We start from the raw sequence: 20,308 nt of genomic DNA, 5'->3' as shown, positions 1-20,308 counted from the left end.
CTGAGGAATTCTGGGAGTTGAAGTCCACAAGTCATAAAGCGGCCTAGGCCAGGAGTAGGCAACCTTGGCTCTTTTATGACTCCTGGACTTCAACTCCCAGAATTCCTGAGCCGGCATGGCTCAGCTTGGAAACCTCTCCCTTTCCCCTCAGCGTGGCTGGCTCAGGAATTCTGGGAGTTGAAGTCCACCAGTCATAAAAGAGCCAAGGTTGCCTACCCCTGCCCTGTACCATAGGTCACCAACCTTTGTCGGTTGGCGGACCAGAGGAAAAGGGACGGGGAAGCATTTTACGTACATGCGCACGGGCGTACACGGGGCTGCGAACACACGCGTGCCGCAAACGGGGCGGGGCTAGCGCCCGAGTGATAACTAGCCCTCCCCCATCCTTGCATGGCACAACATCTCGTTTCTCTGCGGCCGCTTTTTGTGCCCTGTGGTGTGGCGGTGCTCTGTTTTTGCGCCCCGTGGCACAGCGGCAACTCGTTTTTGTGCAGCATGGCGGCGGCCTGTTTTCGTACCCCAAGGCGCAGCGGCGGCCCGTTTTTACGCCCTGTGACACGGTGTCCTGTTTTTTTTTTTATTGAAAAGTTTTACAATGCATTTTTTGAAAAACATAAACTAACTCCCCCACCCTCCCCTCTCCCTTACCCTCCCTTACCCTCCTCCCCCCCCCCCCGACTTCCCAGAGCTGAATACAGGGTATAAAGTTTACAAACTTAAACTAAAATATGCTAACAAACTAAAAAAAAACACATAAAATTCTGTTGCACTTTAACTCCCCTTAAACATAACTAAATTGCTAACAAATAATGAATAGACTAATAATACATCATATAAAACTAATATGTATTCAAATGCTAAATGAAACTTTTTAGTCCCATATTTATTCTGAATATACTCGATCCATCTTCTCTATTTCACAATGTATCTCTGTTGCGATTGTTCTTTCAAGTATGCTGAAATCTTTGCCGTCTCCGCCAGGTTTGAAACTTTCAAAGTCCCCTCTTCTACAGTAGGCAGTTCCTCCTTCTTCCAATATTGGGCTACTAAAAGTCTTGCTGCCGTAATTAAATTCAACATCAATTTAGTATCTATGACAGTACAATCTGTAATAATACCCAACAGAAATAACTGTGGAGAAAACCTTATCTTTTTCTTAAATATCTTTTGCATATTCCACCAAATTTTAATCCAAAAAGCTTTTAACTTTTTTACAAGTCCACCATATATGATAATACGTTGCATCCTCACAACCACACCTCCAACATTTGGGCTGGCAGTTCGGATACATACTTGCTAATTTTTTGGGGTCGGTGTCCTGTTTTTTATGCCCCGCGAGTGTGGTGCGCGCGCAGTGGCCGGCCTTTCCTGCAGCCTGATAGCCATGAGCTGTGGCCCACATGTTGGGGGACCCCTGCTGTAATTCAAGACGAGTGACTGTCTAATCTCTTCTTTAAAATCTCCAGCGATGGGAACGTCCACGATTCCTGGAGGCAAAGCTGTTCCACCGATTAATTGTCCTCACTGTTTAGGAAGCTTCTCCTTAATTCCAGGTTGCTTCTCTCCTGGATCAGCTTCCATCCGTTGTAGAGGAACGGTCACTCAACGAACTCTTGTTAAGTCAAAGGCTTGCGTGTATCTTCCAGAAAGGCCCTGTGGAGCCTGCTCCTGACTTGAGAAGGTCTACACCAGTGATGGCAAACCTTTTAAGAGACCCGAGTGCCCTAACTGCAACCCAAAACCCACTTATGTATCGTCGGGTGCCGGGTGGGTGTGTCCAATTGGGTGGGCGTGGCTGCGATGGTAACGGCAGACTGGGTGGGACTAAAAAGTTCAATCAATCAATTCCAACTTTGCGAGATCTTTTTTTTCCCCGCGAGAAGTTGAAATTGATTGATTGATTGAACCTTTTTTTTTTTTGGCACACAGCAGCGGAGGCCTAAAGCGAAAAGGTTTTATAGAACCCAGCTGAAGGCCTAGGACTGGGGCGACGGTGCATGTGCCCACAGAGAGCGCTCTGCATGCCGCCCCCCCCCCCCCGTGGCACGCGTGCCGTAGGGTCACCACCACGGGTCTAGACGGAGCCCACTTGAGGGACCTTACAACGCAACTGTGTCTCTCGGGAAAACGGTTGCAAAGTTTCCTTCTCCTTGAACCGGGCTTGTCCTGATAGGTTTCGGGCGCAGCGTGATCCCCTGTAAAAGGAGACCAGTTGGTCTCGTCCTCCTCCTTTTTCCCAAGTGGATTTAGCCCAAAGGGCACCTCCCTTCCTGCGTTTTGACACCTTCCCACCCAATTTCGTTCCCTTCCTCGCCTTCCCTTGCTTTTTGGCTGGCGTATGACACTCTAATGGCAGAAAGTGAAGAGGAACTGAAGAGTCTCTTGTTGCGAGTGAAGAAGGAGAGTGCAAAGGTTGGGTTGAAACTTAACATTAAGAAAACCAAGATCATGGCATCCGGCCCTCTCAATTCCTGGCAAATAGATGGGGAAGAAATGGAGGTAGTGACAGATTTTATTTTCCTGGGCTCCAAGATCACTGCAGATGGAGACTGTAGCCAAGAAATTAAAAGACGCTTGCTCCTGGGGAGGAAAGCCATGGCAAATCTAGACAGCACACTAATAACCAGAGATATCACCCTGCCAACAAAAGTGCGTATAGTCAGGGCTGTGGGACTTCCCAGCTGCAATGTATGGCTGTGAAAGTTGGACCATAAGAAAGGCTGAGTGCCAAAGAATTGAGGCCTTTGAACTATAGTGCTGGAGAAGACTCTTGCAAGTCCCTTGGATTGCAAGGCGATCAAATCGGTCAGTCCTAGAGGAGATCAACCCTGACTGCTCTTTAGAAGGCCAGATCCTGAAGCTGAAACTCAAATACTTTGGCCACCTAATGAGAAGGAAGGAGTCACTGGAGAAGAGCCTCATGCTGGGAAAGATTGAGGGCAATAGAAGAAGGGGACGACAGAGAATGAGGTGGCTGGATGGAGTCACTGAAGCATTAGGCGTGAGCTTAAATGGACTCCAGAAGATGGTAGAGGACAGGAAGGCCTGGAGGAACGTTGTCCATAGGGTCGCAATGGGTCGGACACGACTTCGCAACTAACAACAACAACAACATGACACATGAGATACGTAGGGGGGGGTTGTGGGTTTTTTTTGTTGTTTTGATACCTGGGCTCTCGGCCAAGGTGCTGTTTATAGCCGTACCTTCCCCTGCCTTCCCTCCAATGGGATGCGTCTCACCCACAGATGTTGCTCTGGTTACACGGGCGACTTGCAGGAATGGTTGCATACCTGTGGGGATTAAAAATAAGTGCCCTTGTTAACTCTGGGATCATCAGCCAGTGATGGATTGCCGCTCGCGGGCCGGAATAAGTTTTCCCTCCAGATATACAGTGAAGGGACCGCTTTCCTTCCCCCCACCCCACCCCAGTGCCTGGGTACTTCGATCGATCCCGTGCCATATGGGTATTCCTTGCCTTAAAAAAAAAGGTAAAGGTTCCCCCGCACATGCGTGTTAGTCGTTTCCGACTCTAGGGGCTGGTGCTCATCTCTGTTTCAAAGCCGAAGAGCCAGCGCTTGTCCGAGGACGTCTCCGTGGTCATGTGGCCAGCATGACTAGACGCCAAAGGCGCACGGAACGCTGTTGCCTTCCCACCGGAGTGGTCCCTATTTTTCTACTTGCATTTTTACGTGCTTTCGAACTGCTAGGTTGGCAGAAGCTGGGACGAGTAACAGGCGCTCACTCTGTTACGCGGCACTCGGGATTCGACCCGCCAAACTGCCGATCTTCTGATTGACAAGCTCAGCGTCCTAACCCACTCAGCCACCGCGTCCCTTCGCCTTAAAAGGGCCACCCAATTGAGCCCAACATTTCTGTTGCAAAGTGAGACGGCCACTAAGCATGTTTCGCCCCCTTTTACCACCTTCTTGGCCACAGCTGTCCAAGTAAATCGCTGGGGATGGTAAGTTAGGAAGATGGTGGTTAACTGAATTCGGCTTCCCCAATGACTTAAGGACCGTAAGGGGGATCATGTGACACACACACACACACACACACAGGACCTTGCAACCATCCTAAATAAAGTGCCTTGCTTAACAACAGGAATTTGAGGCTGTGTTGTGGACATAAGTCAGATGTGACTTCAACTGCCTCTCACTCAATTCTAATAATAATAATAGTAATAGAATTGGAAGGGACCTTGGAGGTCATCTAGTCCAACCCGCTGCTCAGGCAGGAAACCCTAGACCATTTCAGACAAATGGCCTTCCAGTCTCTTCTTAAAAACTTAAAAGCCGCTTCTGGAGGCAGGTCGTTCCACTGGTTAATTGTTCTAACTGTCAGGAAGTTTCTCCTTAGTTTTAGGTTGCTTCTCTCTTTGGTTAGTTTCCATCCATTGCTTCTTGTCTTGCTTGTTATAATTTCATATTGCATACTCAGATATTTTCTCCTGTTTTTCTGCCTTGGAAGTGAAGACTCCTTTTAAGATTCCCAGATGGTCCACAGATCTCCTTGGCCTCAGGCACAAAACGGGCAGGCCTCAACATGTAACCATTCATTTAACGACGCTTCAAAGTTACCACGTCACTGCAAAACATGATTTATTTGCAATAGTGGTGAATATCTGTAACTTGGGTGTAGGGTGAGGGTGAAGGTTCATTCTCCGAGCAGCTGGCTGGGTTTACGAATGTTTCATTACCTGGCTGGGTAACATCTTCAAGTGGAGATTAGGGGATGTCAAAGTTGTTGTTCTTCTGTGTATAACGGCTTTGTGTGGTCAGTAGGTCTTGTGATGGGGAAGTCATGTCAGATAGAGAGAGAAGGAGAGAAGAAAGAGAGAGAGAGAGAGAGAATGGAAAAGGTAGATGATATAAATGATGGATAGATAGATGATAGATAGATAGATAGATAGATAGATAGATAGATAGATAGATAGATAGATAGATAGATAGATAGATAGATGAAAAGGTAGATGATATAAATGATGGATAGATAGATAATAAAGAGATGATACAGGTAGAAAGATTTATTTTATTTATTTATTTATTTAGTTACATTTATATACCGCCCTTTCCCTAAGGACTCAGGGCGGTTTACAGGGAATTAAAAAATCCAACATACAAAAGTTAAAACCGAATTAAAAAATATTAAATTGACCCTGTACACAATTAAAACCCCAATTAAAAATTTCTCCTCAGCCTGGGCCCGAGAGCTCAAAGAGCCAGGTCTTCAGGCCCCGGCGGAATGATCGGAGGTCGGGGGCAGTTCTCAGCTCCACCGGCAGCTGGTTCCAGAGGGCAGGCGCTCCCACTGAGAAGGCCCTATCCCTGGGTGTCACCCGCCGGCAATCTCTCACCGGCGGAACCCTGAGCAGACCCTCCCTGTGGGAGCGCACTGGGCGAAGGGCGTTTGATGCCGGCAGCAGGTGTTCCCTCAAATAACCTGGACCCAGGCCATGTAGGGCTTTATAGGTGATAACCAGCACCTTGAATTTCACCCGGAGGGCAACCGGAAGCCAATGCAGCTCGCGGAGTAGAGGTGTTACATGGGAGTATCGGGAGACCCCCATTACAACTCGCGCGGCCGCATTCTGCACCAGTTGAAGCCTCTGTGTGGTCTTCAAGGGCAGCCCCATGTAGAGAGCGTTACAGTAGTCCAAACGGGAGGTCACAAGCGCATGAGTAACTGTGCGTAGGGCGTCTCGGTCCAGATAGGGACGCAACTGGCGGACCAGGCGAACCTGTGCAAAAGCCCCCCTGGTCACGGCTCCTATATGGTCTTCAAAATTGAGCCGTGAATCCAGGAGGACGCCCAAATTGCGAGCCCTATCAACGGGGGGTAACACCTCACCCCCCCATCATTAAGGATGGAATAACTTGGTTAACCCGAGATGCCGATATGCACAGCCACTCAGTCTTGGCGGGATTGAGACGAAGCCTGTTTCTCCCCATCCAGACCTGAACCGCTTCCAGGCACCGGGACATCACGGAGAGGTATAGATAGATAGATGAAAAGGTAGATGATATAAATGATGAATAGAGAATAGAGATAGGATAGATAGATAGATAGATAGATAGATAGATAGATAGATAGATAGATAGATAGATAGATAGATAGATAGATAGATAGATAGATAGATAGATAGATGAAAAGGTAGATGATATAAATGATGGATAGATAGATAAAGATAGATGATATAGGTAGATTAGATAGATAGATAGATAGATGATAGATAGATAGATAGATAGATAGATAGATAGATAGATAGATAGATAGATAGATGAAAAGGTAGATGATATAAATGATGGATAGAGAATAGAGATAGATTAGATAGATAGATAGATAGATAGATAGATAGATAGATAGATAGATAGATAGATAGATAGATAGATAGATAGATAGATAGATAGATAATGGAAAAGGTAGAAGATATAGATGAATGGATAGATAATATACATGATAGATGAAGATGATGGGTGGATGGTTGGATAGATGATAGATATAGATAAGATAGATAGATAGATAGATAGATAGATAGATAGATAGATAGATAGATAATGGAAAAGGTAGAAGATATAGATGAATGGATAGATAATATACATGATAGATGAAAAGGTAGATGATGGGTGGATGGTTGGATAGATGATAGATAAGATAGATAGATGATTGATAGATAGATAGATAGATAGATAGATAGATAGATAGATAGATAGATAGATAGATAATGGAAAAGGTAGATGATCTAGATGCTAGAGAGAGATGATGATAGATGATAATGATAGTAGGTAGGCAGGCAGACAGATAGATAGGATAGATAGGTAGACAGATAGATGATAAATGAGTCACCAAATAGCTGCAGCAATTTACTTAACAACCGTGGCAGAAAAGGTCGTAAAACAGGACAAAACTCACTTAAACAGCCACCTCGCTTAGCAAATCAACATTTTGGCCTCAGCGGTCGTCGTGAGGCGAGGACAAACCCCCGCCTTGTCCAGATTGCTCCCAAAGTTGGCAGGTGTCGCAGAAAACCCGTCTCAATAGGCATTTGAAACTGGCCTAACTTGACCCACCTTGCAGACCAAGGGGGACTTGAGAACATTGTCCTGAAGACCTTCAGGTCTCTTCCGACTATGGCTGGTTAAGAATCTGACAACAGCAACTGCTTTGGGACCCTTTGGGAGCGGAAGTCCAAGGAAAGCATTGTGCAAGCTCTCAAGTGAGCGTGAGAGGTTGAAAAACAAAATTCTTCTCGCCCGGGAAACCCGAGACCGTCGGCCGCGCTCCTCCCCCTGTGGTCAGCCTCCCCACCCACATCGCTCGCTTACCCCATTTTGGCCGTTGAGAAGAATTCGTGCAGCCCTTAGGTACCAGAAATAGATCTGGAGCCTATCTCGGCCAAAGGGACTATGATTGGCAGGCTGTCCCTCTAAGCCTTCAATATCAGGGTATCCTCTGAACTTGGGTGGTTAACAGTAAGAGCACCTAGGTTTATACAGATTGTCCTCAAGTTACGACATTTTGTTTAGCAACTGGTCAGAGTTAACAAGGACGCTGAAAAAGGTGACTTAAGACGGTTGTTCACCGTTTACGGCCTTTGAAGCATCTCCGCCCGCCCGCCCCACGTGATCACGTGATCAAAATTGAGAAGCTTGGCGACTGGTTCACACTTAATGACCGTTGCTGGGTCCCGAGGTCAGGTGATTCCCCTTTTGCGACCTTCCGACAAAGCAAAGTCAGTGGGGGAAGCCAGATTCGCATAACAAGCAGGTCACTAACTTACCAGCTGCAAGTGATTCACTTCACGGCTGTGGTAAGAAAGGTTGTAAAGTGGGGCAAGCCTCACTTAACCACAGAAATCTTGGTCTCAATTGTGCTCGTAAGTTGAGGACTATTTATATATACCATTCCATATTTCTTTACCGCGCTCTCCGGGCTGTTTATGAAGGTGAGCATCTTGCCCCCAACAATCTGGGTCCTCATTTTACTGACCTCGGAAGGATGGAGGACTGAGTCAACCATGAGCCGGTCAGGAACAAACTGCTGGCAGTGGGCAGAGTGTAGCCTGTAATTCTGCATTCTAACCACTGCACCACCTGATATAGAATAGGTGATGATAGATAGATAGATAGATAGATAGATAGATAGATAGATAGATAGATAGATAGATAGATAGATAGATAGATAGATAGATAGATAGATAGATAGATAGATAGATGATAGATAGATAGATGATAGGTGGGTGGGTGGGTGGGTGGGTGGGTGGGTGGATCAATCATGATAGATGATGGATGGATCATGATGGATGTGTCATGATAGATGATGGATCATAATGATGGATGGATGGATGGATGGATGGATGGATGGATGGATGGATGGATGGATGGATCATAATGATAGATGATGGATATATGGATCATAATGATGGATGGATGGATCATGATGGATGGATGGATCATAATGATAGACAGGCAGACGCAGAGACAGATAGATAGATAGATAGATAGATAGATAGATAGATAGATAGATAGATAGATAGATAGATAGATAGATAGATAGATAGATAGACAGACAGACAGACAGACAGACAGACAGACAGATAGATAGATAGATAGATAGTAGGTAGATAGTAGGTAGATAGAGGATACATAGGTAGGTAGGTAGACAGACCGACAGATAATAGAGAGCAGGGATAAAGCAATAGCATATACCACGGGGTTGGATTGGAAGACCTCCAAGGTCCCTTCCAGCTGTATTCTGATTGGTTGACCTCCAAGATGCCTTCCAACTCTGTTATTCTGTATTCAGAGTCCATCAAATATTGGAAGTATTTGTCTTGTCTGCCGTAAGCTTTCTCTTTGTTAGGCCAAACATACTTAGTCCCCTCTAGCTAAAGCAATAGGAATGGCACTTAGATTTATATGCTGCTTCCTAGGGCTTTACAGCCCTAACTCGAAGCAGTTTACAGAGTCAGCCTGTTGCCCCCTCCCCCCCAACAATCTGGGTCCTCATTTTACCCATCTCGGAAGGATGGAAGTCTGAGTCAAACCTTGAGATGGTCAGGATCGAACTCGCAGCAGTGAGCAGAGGGCAGAGTTGGCCTGCAGTACTGCATTCTAACCGCTCCGCCATTGGGGCTCCTATAATTCTGCCTTATGGCATAGCTATTTTAGCCATCAACATCACTGGGTATAAGAGGGTAATTATCTTCAGCTCCAGATAATCCTCGACTTCAGCGAGCTTTGCCCCCATTTTACGCCCGCCCTTGCCACCGTTGTTAAGCGAATCACGGCAGTTGTTAACAGTAACCAAGTTGTTAAGTGAATCCCGCTTTCCCAATCGGCTTTGCCTGTAGGAAGGTTGCAGAAGGGATTTACATGACCCCGGGACGCTGTGACCGTCGTAAGCGTCAAAAAACGTTCCCAAGTGCCATTGTAACTTTTGAACCATCACCAAACGAACTGGGGTCTACCTCTATACTCCAGAAGCGCAAAGCCAAGAGAATTGCCCTGGCTGGAGTCTTCAGCGGAGAGTAAGGTAAATCTGAAATGTTTTGCCCTTTTTCTGGCAGGACCTGAAGAAATACGGCGCAACCACCGTTGTGAGGGTGTGTGAAGTGACCTACGACAAGACGCCCCTGGAAAAGGATGGCATTAAAGTGATGGTAAGTCTCTGCTTTTCGTTTTTTGGTTGTTGTTTTTTTTTTACTTCCTTAATCTTGGCTGAAGCAACCCAGAAAGATCAAGCATCACGAATGGAGCCAGTGAATTTCTTCTAAGGGAGTTAAAATGACCTGCCTGGGCTTGGGATGGCTCACGTCAGTTCCGCAAAATTGAGATAGAAATTCAATGGGTTTATTTGACCCCAGGCTCGGATCTCACATAGAACATCATCAGAGTTGGAAGGGACCTTGGAGGCCTTCTAGTCTAACCCCTTGCTCAAGCAGGAGACCCTAGACCAGAGGTAGGCAACCTTAGCTCTTTTATGACTCGTGGACTTCAACTCCCAGAATTCCTGAGCCAGCCTGGCTCAGCTTGGAAACCTCTCCCTTTCCCCTCAGCGTGGCTGGCTCAGGAATTCTGGGAGTTGAAGTCCATGAGTCATAAAGCGGCCTAGGCCAGGGGTAGGCAACCTTGGCTCTTTTATGACCGGTGGACTTCAACTCCCAGAATTCCTGAGCCAGCATGGCTCAGCTTGGAAACCTCTCCCTTTCCCCTCAGCATAGCTGGCTCAGGAATTCTGGGAGTTGAAGTCCACGAGTCATAAAGTGGCCTAGGCTAGGAGTAGGCCACCTTGGCTCTTTCATGACTCGTGGACTTCAACTCCCAGAATTCCTGAGCTGGCATGGCCCAGCTTGGAAACCTCTCCCTTTCCCCTCAGCGTGGCCGGCTCAGGAATTCTGGGAGTTGAAGTCTACCAGTCATAAAAGAGCCGAGGTTGCCTACCCCTGCCCTATACCATTTCAGACCAATGGCTGTCCAGTATCTTCTTAAAAACCTCCTCTGATGGAGCACCCACAACTTCTGAAGGCAAGCTGTTTCACTGGTTAATTGTCCTCACTGTTAGTTCCAGGTTGCTTCTCTCCTTGATTAGTTTCCATCCATTGCTTCTTGTCTTGCCTTCTGGTGCTTTGGAGAATAACGTGACCCCCTCTCCTTTGGGCCAGACCCTCAGATTTGGAACACTGCTATCATGTCCCTCCTCGTCCTTCTCTTCATTAAATTAGACATTACATCCACAATTTCTGGAGGCAGGTTGTTCCACTGATCAACTGTTCTCACTGTCGGGAAGTTTCTCCTTAGTTCTAGGTTGCTTCTCGCCTTGATGAGTTTCCATCCGTTGCTTCTTGTCCTGCCTTCAGGCGCTTTGGAGAATAGCTTGACTCTCTCTTCTTTGGGGCAGCCCCTGAGATATTGCAAGACTGCTATCATGTCACCCCTCGTCCTTCTTTTCACTAAATTAGACATACCCAATTCCCGCAACCGTTCCTTATATGTTTTAGCCTCCAGTCCCCTGATCCTCTTTGTGGCTCTTCTCTGCACTCTTCCCAGACTGCAGATAGTCCTTGACTTACAAACAGTTCATTTAGCGATACAACAGCACTAAAAACAAGTAACTTATGAGCAGGGGTTTTTTTTACAGTTAACAACCTCTGCAGGACCCCCCTCCCATGATCATGTGATCAAGATTCCAGAAAACGAGAAAACTCTTCACTTCTCAATATGTTTTTTCTCTTGGGAGTCCTCCAAGCTAGTCTGCGTGCTAATGAGTCGTGAGCAAGGCGGAAATTTGCCAGGGCTCCCTCGTTCTCTCGTGACCAGGAGACTGTTTTGCTCTGGAAACTGATATAAAAGGGAAATCCTCGGAAAGCTGGCTGATTTAAAGTACGACATCCGTTGGGAGCTTTGTGGGGGAGGTTGTTCATTGTAAAAAAAAAAACAGCTGCTGATGTGATGATCTCACTTAGAATGGGTGCTTTTTTTAAAAAAAAAGGGGCTTTATGCTAAAGCAGAGGTGGGGAACTTGGCCCCTTTACGACTTGTGTAGTTATAGAAAGGACTGTGGGGGTCTCAGCTTGGTGGTTTTCTTGCAGACGTTTCATGACCCAACTAGGCAACATCATCAGTGCTAGAAGGGAGTGGGGTTTCCATAGAGGAGAAGGAGGACTGTGGGGCCCTTGGTGCTCTCTTACCTTGGTGGTTTTCTTGCAGACGTTTCATGACCCAAATAGGCAGCATCATCAGTGCTAGAAGGGAGTGGGGTTTCCATAGAGGAGAAGGAGGACTGTGGGGTCCTTGATGCTCTCTGAGCTTGGTGGTTTTCTTGCAGACGTTTCATGACCCAACTAGGCAACATCATCAGTGCTAGAAGGGAGTGGGGTTTCCATAGAGGAGAAGGAGGACTGTGGGGTCCTTGGTGCTCTCTGAGCTTGGTGGTTTTCTTGCAGACGTTTCATGACCCAACTAGGCAACATCATCAGTGCTAGAAGGGAGTGGGGTTTCCATAGAGGAGAAGGAGGACTGTGGGGTCCTTGATGCTCTCTGAGCTTGGTGGTTTTCTTGCAGATGTTTCATGACCCAAATAGGCAACATCATCAGTGCTAGAAGGGAGTGTAGGAGGAGGAGGAACACGACTGTGGGGCCCTTGGTGCTCTCTGAGCTTGGTGGTTTTCTTGCAGACGTTTCATGACCCAACTAGGCAACATTATCAGTGCTAGAAGGGAGTGGAGTTTCCATAGAGGAGAAGGAGGACTGTGGGGCCCTTGGTGCTCTCTGAGCTTGGTGGTTTTCTTGCAGACGTTTCATGACCCAAATAGGCAACATCATCAGTGCTAGAAGGGAGTGTGGGAGGAGGAGGAGGAACACGACTGTGGGGTCTTTGGTGCTCTCTGAGCTTGGTGGTTTTCTTGCAGACGTTTCATGACCCAAATAGGCAACATCATCAGTGCTAGAAGGGAGTGGGGTTTCCATAGAGGAGGAGGACTGTGGGGTCCTTGGTGCTCTCTGAGCTTGGTGGTTTTCTTGCAGATGTTTCATTACCAAACTATAACCTTAATAGAGCTGGAAGGGACCTTTGAGGTCTTCTAGTCCAGCCCCCTGCTCAGGTAGGAAACCCTATACCATGTCAGACAAATGCCCGTCCAGTCTCTTTTTTTTTTGAATATATTTTTTTATTTTATTGAAATCATCCACAACTACATCATAACAATACATCGCAGTGCTTATTAAAATTCTTTTTAAAAAAATACAAAACGTAATAATAAGCATTCTAATGAATTTAGACAAGTTGCTGTTACATTGTATAATCAATCCTTCCCGTAACCATCCCTTTTTGTCAACCATTCATACCACGGTCTCCAAGATAAATAATAATCTGTATCCCCCTTTATCTTTCAACAGCATGGTCAAACAGTCCGATTCCGCACAATCAATAAATTTCTTGATTAACAGATCCTCGGGAGGACTAACAGAATTCTTCCAATATTGAGCCCATAATATCCGTGCCGCCGTTAACAAATGCGACATCGAATACCATGCAGATCTATTCAGATTGTCTGGTTTCAAGCCTAACAAAAACGTCTCGGGAGTCAATTTAACAGAATGTCCTAAAATCTCATTCAACCATATATGAAGCCGGTGCCAATACTTCCTCGCTTCGCCGCAGGTCCACCACTGGTGGTAATAGGTGCCCTCTCTTTCTCCACGCTTCCAACACGCTGGGGACACACCCAAAAAACATTTTATCCAATCTAGCTGGAGGGAGATGCCAACGAAACATCATCATATAAACATTCTCCTTATACGCAGTAGATTTCGTTAGCCTAACATTTTTCTCCCAAATGGACCGCCAATTATCACGGTCAATTTGGTAACCCAGATTCCTTTCCCAGGCGACCCTAAAGCCCTCTGTAAGCTCATTTAACCCATCCATATCCAATAGTAAGGAATAACATTTTGCCAGCAGCTTCTCACTTTTCCCAAAAAGAATCTTATCGAATCCTTGAGCTTCTCTAGTAATCCCTGGCACCACTCTCTCCTTCATAATGATAGTGATGCCCTCGCCGTGATGTCCCGTTGCCTGGAGGCGGTCCGGGTCTGGATGGGGAGAAACAGGCTTCGTCTCAATCCTGCCAAGACTGAGTGGCTGTACATACCGGCATCTCGGGTTACCCAGACTATTCCATATCTAATGATGGGGGGTGAGGTGTTACCCCCCCTTGATAGGGCTCGCAACTTGGGCATCCTCCTCGATTCACGGCTCAATTTTGAAGATCACATAGGAGCCGTGACCAGGGGGGCTTTTGCCCAGGTTCGCCTGGTGCGCCAGTTGCGACCCTACCTGGACCGAGATGCCCTACGCACAGTCACTCATGCGCTCGTGACCTCCCGTTTAGACTACTGCAACGCTCTCTACATGGGGCTGCCCTTGAGGACCACTCGGAGGCTTCAACTGGTGCAGAATGCGGCCGCGCGAGTTGTGATGGGGGCTTCCCGATACTCCCATGTAACACCTCTACTCCGCGAGCTGCATTGGCTTCCGGTTGCCCTTCGGGTGAGATTCAAGGTGCTGGTGAAATGGCTTGGGTCCGGGTTATCTGAGGGAACACCTGCTGCCGGCATCAAGCTCCCTTCGTCCCGTGCGCTCCCACAGCAAGGGCCTTCTCAGGATACCGCCGATTAGGGAATGCCGGCGGGTTATTCCCAGGGGAAGAGCGTTCTCTGTGGGCGCGCCAGCCCTATGGAACCTGCTTCCCATGGAACTTAGGACTGCCCCCGACCTTTGCTCATTCCGCAGGGACCTGAAAACTTGGCTCTTTGAGCTGTCTGGCCCAGGCTGAGGGGTTTTAATTTTTTATTAGGCTTTAGTTTTAAATTTTGGGGACTTCATTTAATTAATTGTTTTAATTTGATTTTAATTTTTGTATGTTTGTTTTAATCTTCCCTGTACACCGCCCTGAGTCCTCCGGGAATAGGGCGGTATATAAATTTAATAAAATAAAATAAAAAATGAATAAACCGACTGCGAAGCTGCATATACGCCCCAAGAGTGTTCTTGGAACCCCCCAAGAACACTCCCATCAACACTGATAGGACAAACCACTAGTATATACAAGTAAGAGCAAAGCCCCCTTTTGCACTGATGATGTTACCTAGTTAGGTTAGGAAATGTCTGCAAGAAAACCACCAAACCTAAGAGAACATCGACTCCGACTCCTCCTCTCCACAAACCCCACTCCCTTCTAGCACTGATGACGTTACCTAGTTAGGTAATGAAACGTCTGCAAGAAAGCAACCCAGCTTGTTGTGATTCAGGGTCAGCCTGTGGGTTCAGCAGTTGGGTCGGACGACTCAGAGGAGGAGGGGGGTGTTGAAGACCTTGCTGAGGGGGTTGAAGATCTTGCTGATGAGAGCCCTCAGCCAGGCCCCTCCCACCTGGTCACGACGGAGACCCAGCTGTGTGAGCCTGACAGCGTGGATGAAGATGACCCACAGCTGGCCCTGTTCAAGGACGCCCGACGCAGGAGGCAGTCAAGTAGGAGTAAACAGAGGAAGGCAATGGGGCTTCTCGGAAGGAGGCAGAGAGAAGCCACGCCCTGAACTCTATATAAGGGGAATGTGTGGGGAGGGCTGGTTTGCTGAAGGCAACCGCTTGGATAGTTCATGTTTCTTAAAGCTCCTGTTTCTTGGTTTGTCTTGTTCTGTTTGTTTTTGTGGTAATAAATTTGGCAGGCGTAATTCCAGCCTCTTGCCGTTTGTAAAGGGGTTGTCCCTGCTTTTGCTGCAGGGCCGGTAGCAGGCTGGTACAGAACACAGCTCAGAGAGCACCAAAAACTACACGTTCAATCCTGAGCTACAACTATTTTCTTCTATTGACAGAAATGAGTAAAGTTTTTGTCCCCAGTGCACAAATTGAAGTAGGATGGATGCGAGGCACCCATTTCTGACCATCTCAAGAGGCAGCTTTTAAAAAGATTTGGAAAAGGTTATTTTGCAACAGGAGAAGGAAATTCATCACCTCCAAAACTGTCCAAGGTTGCACAATCCCAAGTTTTCTTTTCTTTGGGCAGCAGCTGAAAGTCTTGGCAGGAAAAATAATAATAATAATAATAATTATATTATTTCTGGTCGCGTAGAAACTTAGCTCCCTGCAGTGAGATTGGCTGGGATTATTACGATAGTATATTAGTTCCTCCATCAGTTGGCACTGGGAAATAACCAAAGTCTCAGTCCCAACAATTAAAATTCTGCCTGTGGAACCTCTTTATTTCTTATGCAAACCTGGAGCCATTCCTGTTTTTATTTTTATTTTTTATTTTTTCCCAACTCAGTGCTGGGTTGGAAGGAAAGTATGTAAACGGACTTGAAATTCTGCCTTTCTGTCCTCAGGATAACTCTCCAAAAACCTAAGAGAAAGGGATTGAATTGCATGCAAACCATGACATTGCAAAAATAAAGGAGAATATTTGTATCTCAGGGTTGAAATGAGGGTGGGGGGTCAGCTTGGTGCTCTCCAAGCTTGCTTTTTTTTTTCCAGACGTTTCATGACCCAACCAGGGAACATCCTCAGTGCTAGAATATAATAGAATAATAACTTTATTGTCACTTTGAATGTACACTAATCGGCATACATTAAAATGAAATTTCGTGGCATTCATCTCTCCAAGGGTCACCACCTCCGATATACACTACATCAGGGGTCTTCAAACTTGGCCCTTTTGTGACTTACTTGTGGACTTCAACTCCCAGAATTCTTCAGCCAGGCACGCTGACCGAGGAATTCTGGGAGTTGAAGTCCACAAGTCATAAAAGGGCCAAGTTTGAAGACCCCTGCACTACATAAATAGGACAAAAATACATAAATGCAGAATAATGCATATACCCACATATATGACACAGAGAAAAACAACACAGTCTAGTTCGGGTTATGTATACATGCGCGTGGCGAGAGAAATGAATCTGGCGAGTTTACTAGACGGGTGGCATAGGAAATAAAGCTTTTACAGAATCAGGTAGTCCTGCTATAAATACTTCGAAACCTCCTCTCAGAGGGGAGCAACAGAAACAGAAGAAGGGAGGAGGAGGAGGAGAGTCTTGGTGCTCTCTGAGCTGGGTGGTTTCCTTGCAGACGTTTCATGACCCAAACTGGGAGCATCATCAGTGCTAGCATTGTTTGGGTAATGAAACGTCCGCAAGGAAACTGCCAAACTCGGAGAGCACCAAGGACCCCTCAAATTGCAAAAGAAAAAGTCCCAAAAGAGTCAGGGAATAAAGAAAAGAAAAATCCAGAAAATGTCTCCTCAGTGCTAGGAAATAGGGCAGTATTAAGCTATGGCTCATAATGTTGCCGATTCCTCCATTCTAATGCCCCCTCCTTCCCGGTCACATGATCCGGACGACACCTGCGCAGCCCTGTTTAGTGGCTGCTGACTTTTCGTTTAGTGACCATTTACAACAGCACCGAAAGAGGAGACTTGGGACCGTTTTGCGCGCTTCACGACCGTCGCAGCATCCCTGCGATCACGTGGTCCAAATTCAGACACTCAGCAACCGGCACGTGCTTACGACGGTTTCCGTGTGTCCCGGGGTCGTGGGATCCCCTTTTTTGCGACCTTCTGACAGGCCAAAAGTCAAGGGGGAAGCCAGATTCACTTAACAACGAGGTTACTAACTTTACAACCACATGAGTCACTCATCAACTGTGGCAAGGAAAGTCATAAAAATGGGAGTGGGGGAGACCTCACTTAACAAATGTCTCACTTAGCCATGGGAATTTGGGGCCCAGTTGTGGTCATAGGTTAAGGGCTACCTGCACAGGTAATCCTCAACTTAAGACCTATGGCTTAGCCACTGTCCAAAGTCACAGCCTACCTGAACAAGAGGTCTTGTGACCTGGATCCAAAGATCCCGCTGTTGGGTCCTGTAGACCACTGATGGCGAACCTTTTAGAGACCGAGTGCCCAAACTGCAACCCAAAACCCACTTACGTATCGTCAGGTGCCGGGTGGGCGTGGCCCATTGGATGGGTATGGCCAGTTGAGCAGGCGTGGCCCATTGGGTGGTAACGGCAGACTGGGTGGGACTAAAAAGTTCAATCAATCAATTCCAACTTTGCCAGATCTTTTTTTTTCCCTTGAGAAGTTGAAATAGATTGATTGGTTGAACCTTTTTTTTTTTTTTTTTTTGCACACATCAGCTGTGAGATGGCCTCACGAGGTCGATGGTTCGTTAAGGTGCTTCCAAGTAAAAGGCAGCACGCAGGGATGCAATCAGTCAAAGCTTTATTTAACGATAAAGTAAATAGAAAGAGTTCCCTGGCATGGAGGCATCCATGCCTGGATTGAGCTCATGGATCAGCAAGTAAGCAAGCAGAAGAGAGAACAAAGAGAGCAGAGGTTTTTATGGGGGTTCTCAGCCCCTCCCTTACCAATTAACTCTCTCCAATGGGGCTGCAGGGGCCGGGGATCCCTGACCCACCAGTGGGAGCAAAGAAGCCTCTTTGCTTCCATCTGATGACCTTTTTGGGGAACTGCCATGGCTGGCATAAAAACATCTAACATCAGCTGAGGCCTAAAGCGAAAAGGTTTTATAAAACCCAACCTGAAGGCGTAGGACTGGGGCTTTGCGTGCCACCTGTGGCACGCGTGGCATAGGTTTGCCACCATGGCTATAGACACTCAGCAATACAGCTGCATTGACGGCTGTTAGACTAGATCAGGTGTCCCCAACCCCCGGTCCGTGGACCAGTACTGGGCCGCGGCATGACAGCAACCGGTCCACACAAACAAGCTTAGCCCCATCCGTGGAATGCAGGCAGCACACGAAACCAGCTGCGGTGTTCACACTTTACAACTAGAGCCTTGGTGGAGCAGTGGGCTAATGCCTCCTTAAGTAACACCAGCTGCCTGCAATTAGTGCAGGTTCGAGTCCCACCAGGCTCAAGGTTGACTCAGCCTTCCATCCTTCCCAGGTAGGTAAAATGAGGACCCAGATTGTTGGGGGCAATTAAGCTGACTTTGTAATAATGCCGCTTGGGGGGGTGTGTGAAAGCCCTAATAAGCAGGCATATACATAGAATGAAGGCTACTGCTAAGCTTGTAAGCCGCCCTGAGTCTTCGGAGAAGGGCGGGATATAAATGGAATAAAAATAAAAATAAATAAATAAAACTGCTACCCTACGTTCACTTAATGAGCGCCGCAAACCTTTCAAATCAGGTTGGCCCCTTTTACGACCATGTCCCTTACGGCCACAACCCAAGGACTACCTGTAGGAAAGTGCTTTGGAGCCGTCCCCACGTGGGATGGGCTCCCATTGTAGTGCCAGGATGGATGATGGGAGTTGTAGTCTTGGACTTGGAGGAGAGGCACCACACTTGGGGAAAGCTGATCGAAGTCAACTGCTCTAATTGTGTAAAAGCCCGTATGAGATATCCATTTGTGCATTACCGTTTCCATGAGAGACAGCCGATTCTTAGGCACGGGGGGTCCGCCTCCATCAGAAGGTCTCCATCAGGCCCCCAGTTTTGGCTTCAGTGGGTTGTGTTGCGTGGTTTGTAAGGGAAAGGAGGATTTGGGCAGCCTCTCCATGGTTGCTTCCTGACTGCAGCCGAGGGCCAACTTAAGTTCAGGTGCAGGATGCAATCAAAGAACGCCTTGGATGCAGCTATTTTAATCTGGGCTTTTCCGTTTAAAACCAAAAAAAAAACATTCCAAAAAAGAAATGCACATTTTTGTTGGGGGGGGGGGAAATAAGCACAAGCCGCTTCATGTATCCTGCTTTGTTCTCATCCCAACTGTTGATCTGGAATGGCACCAATTCTTCCTTCATAGCACAACTTTCTAGCACAGGGCTTTTCAAGCAGTGGTACGGGTACCACCTGTGGTACATTGGCACCTGGCAGGTGGTACGCGGCCATCCTAGAAAAGTGGTAGCGGGGGAGGGGAATGAGCTGAACCGGTGGCAGCACCGCACAAGCCTGAGCAAGAGACGGCTGGAGCTGCAGGGCTGACAAGGCTCAGCGGAAGCGCTAGGATCAGCGCCAGGATCCAGCTGGAGTTCGATGCTGATCCTGAAGCTTCTGAGCCCAGAAGAAGCGCCGATCAGCTGGAATGTTGCAGCATCTCCAGGGTCTTGTGATTTACAGAGGCTTGGCAACTGATTCAGATTTATGACGGTCACAGTGTCCCAGGGTCATGTGAAGTGACCAAAACCTGCTGCAACCACCCAGCAGACGGGGGGGGGGAATAAAAACCAAACACACCCCACCCCACCCCCGCTGTCAATCCTCAACAGAAATGCTCACAACAATGAAAATTTTGGACAAGAGGAAGAACGCCGCCGGGCGGGGAGGCAGGTGGCTTGGGGGGGGGGCACTTTTTTCAGTGCCATTGTAACTTCAAACAGTCACTAAGCGAACTGTTGTAAGTCGAGGACTACCTGTACTTCATCAATTTATTTATTTATTTATTTATTTGGTCATCACGTTTTTGACACCTTGCTAAGGCAACTGGTGGTACTCGGATGTTGCCATATCCTAAAAGTGGTACCCTGGGTGAAAAGGTTGAAAACCCCTGTCCTAGGACTCTCTTCCGGGATCCAGAGATATCCTTTCCTGGGTTGTGTGAATGTGGGATTTCAAGGACTTCGCTTGGTCTCTGGTATCACGTAGGGCTCTTAAGGCCAAAGTGAATCTGGGTGTCCCTTGGACTTCGCTTGTCAGAAGGCCGCAAAAGGGGAATTCCCATGACTCCTGGGACACGGCAACCGTTGTAGCCAAGCGTCTGAATTTTGGCCACATGACCACAGGGAGGCTGC

General features: G+C 47.2%; 1 protein-coding gene and 1 long non-coding RNA gene across 3 annotated transcripts in view; one reads left to right on the top strand and one right to left on the bottom strand.

Annotated features, from left to right (window-relative positions):
- Nucleotides 1–20,308, bottom strand: part of LOC308665274 — a 122,673-nt gene that overhangs the window by 95,475 nt on the left and 6,890 nt on the right. The gene's annotated exons all lie outside the window — the stretch shown is intronic.
- PTP4A3 (protein tyrosine phosphatase 4A3) overlaps nt 1–20,308 on the top strand; it is a 96,899-nt gene that overhangs the window by 72,038 nt on the left and 4,553 nt on the right. For both annotated transcript variants that reach the window (XM_081323075.1, XM_081323074.1), the window contains exon 3: nt 9,567–9,659. In XM_081323075.1, coding sequence (XP_081179201.1) covers nt 9,567–9,659 — 93 coding nt within the window. The remainder of the gene's footprint in view (nt 1–9,566; nt 9,660–20,308) is intronic.

The sequence above is a fragment of the Vipera berus genome (assembly GCF_964194415.1).
Source record: "Vipera berus genome assembly, chromosome: 3".
In the NCBI taxonomy this organism is placed as follows: Eukaryota; Metazoa; Chordata; class Lepidosauria; order Squamata; family Viperidae; genus Vipera; species Vipera berus.
Note: the sequence above shows the minus strand (reverse complement) of the source record. Positions and strands in the feature narration are given on the sequence as shown.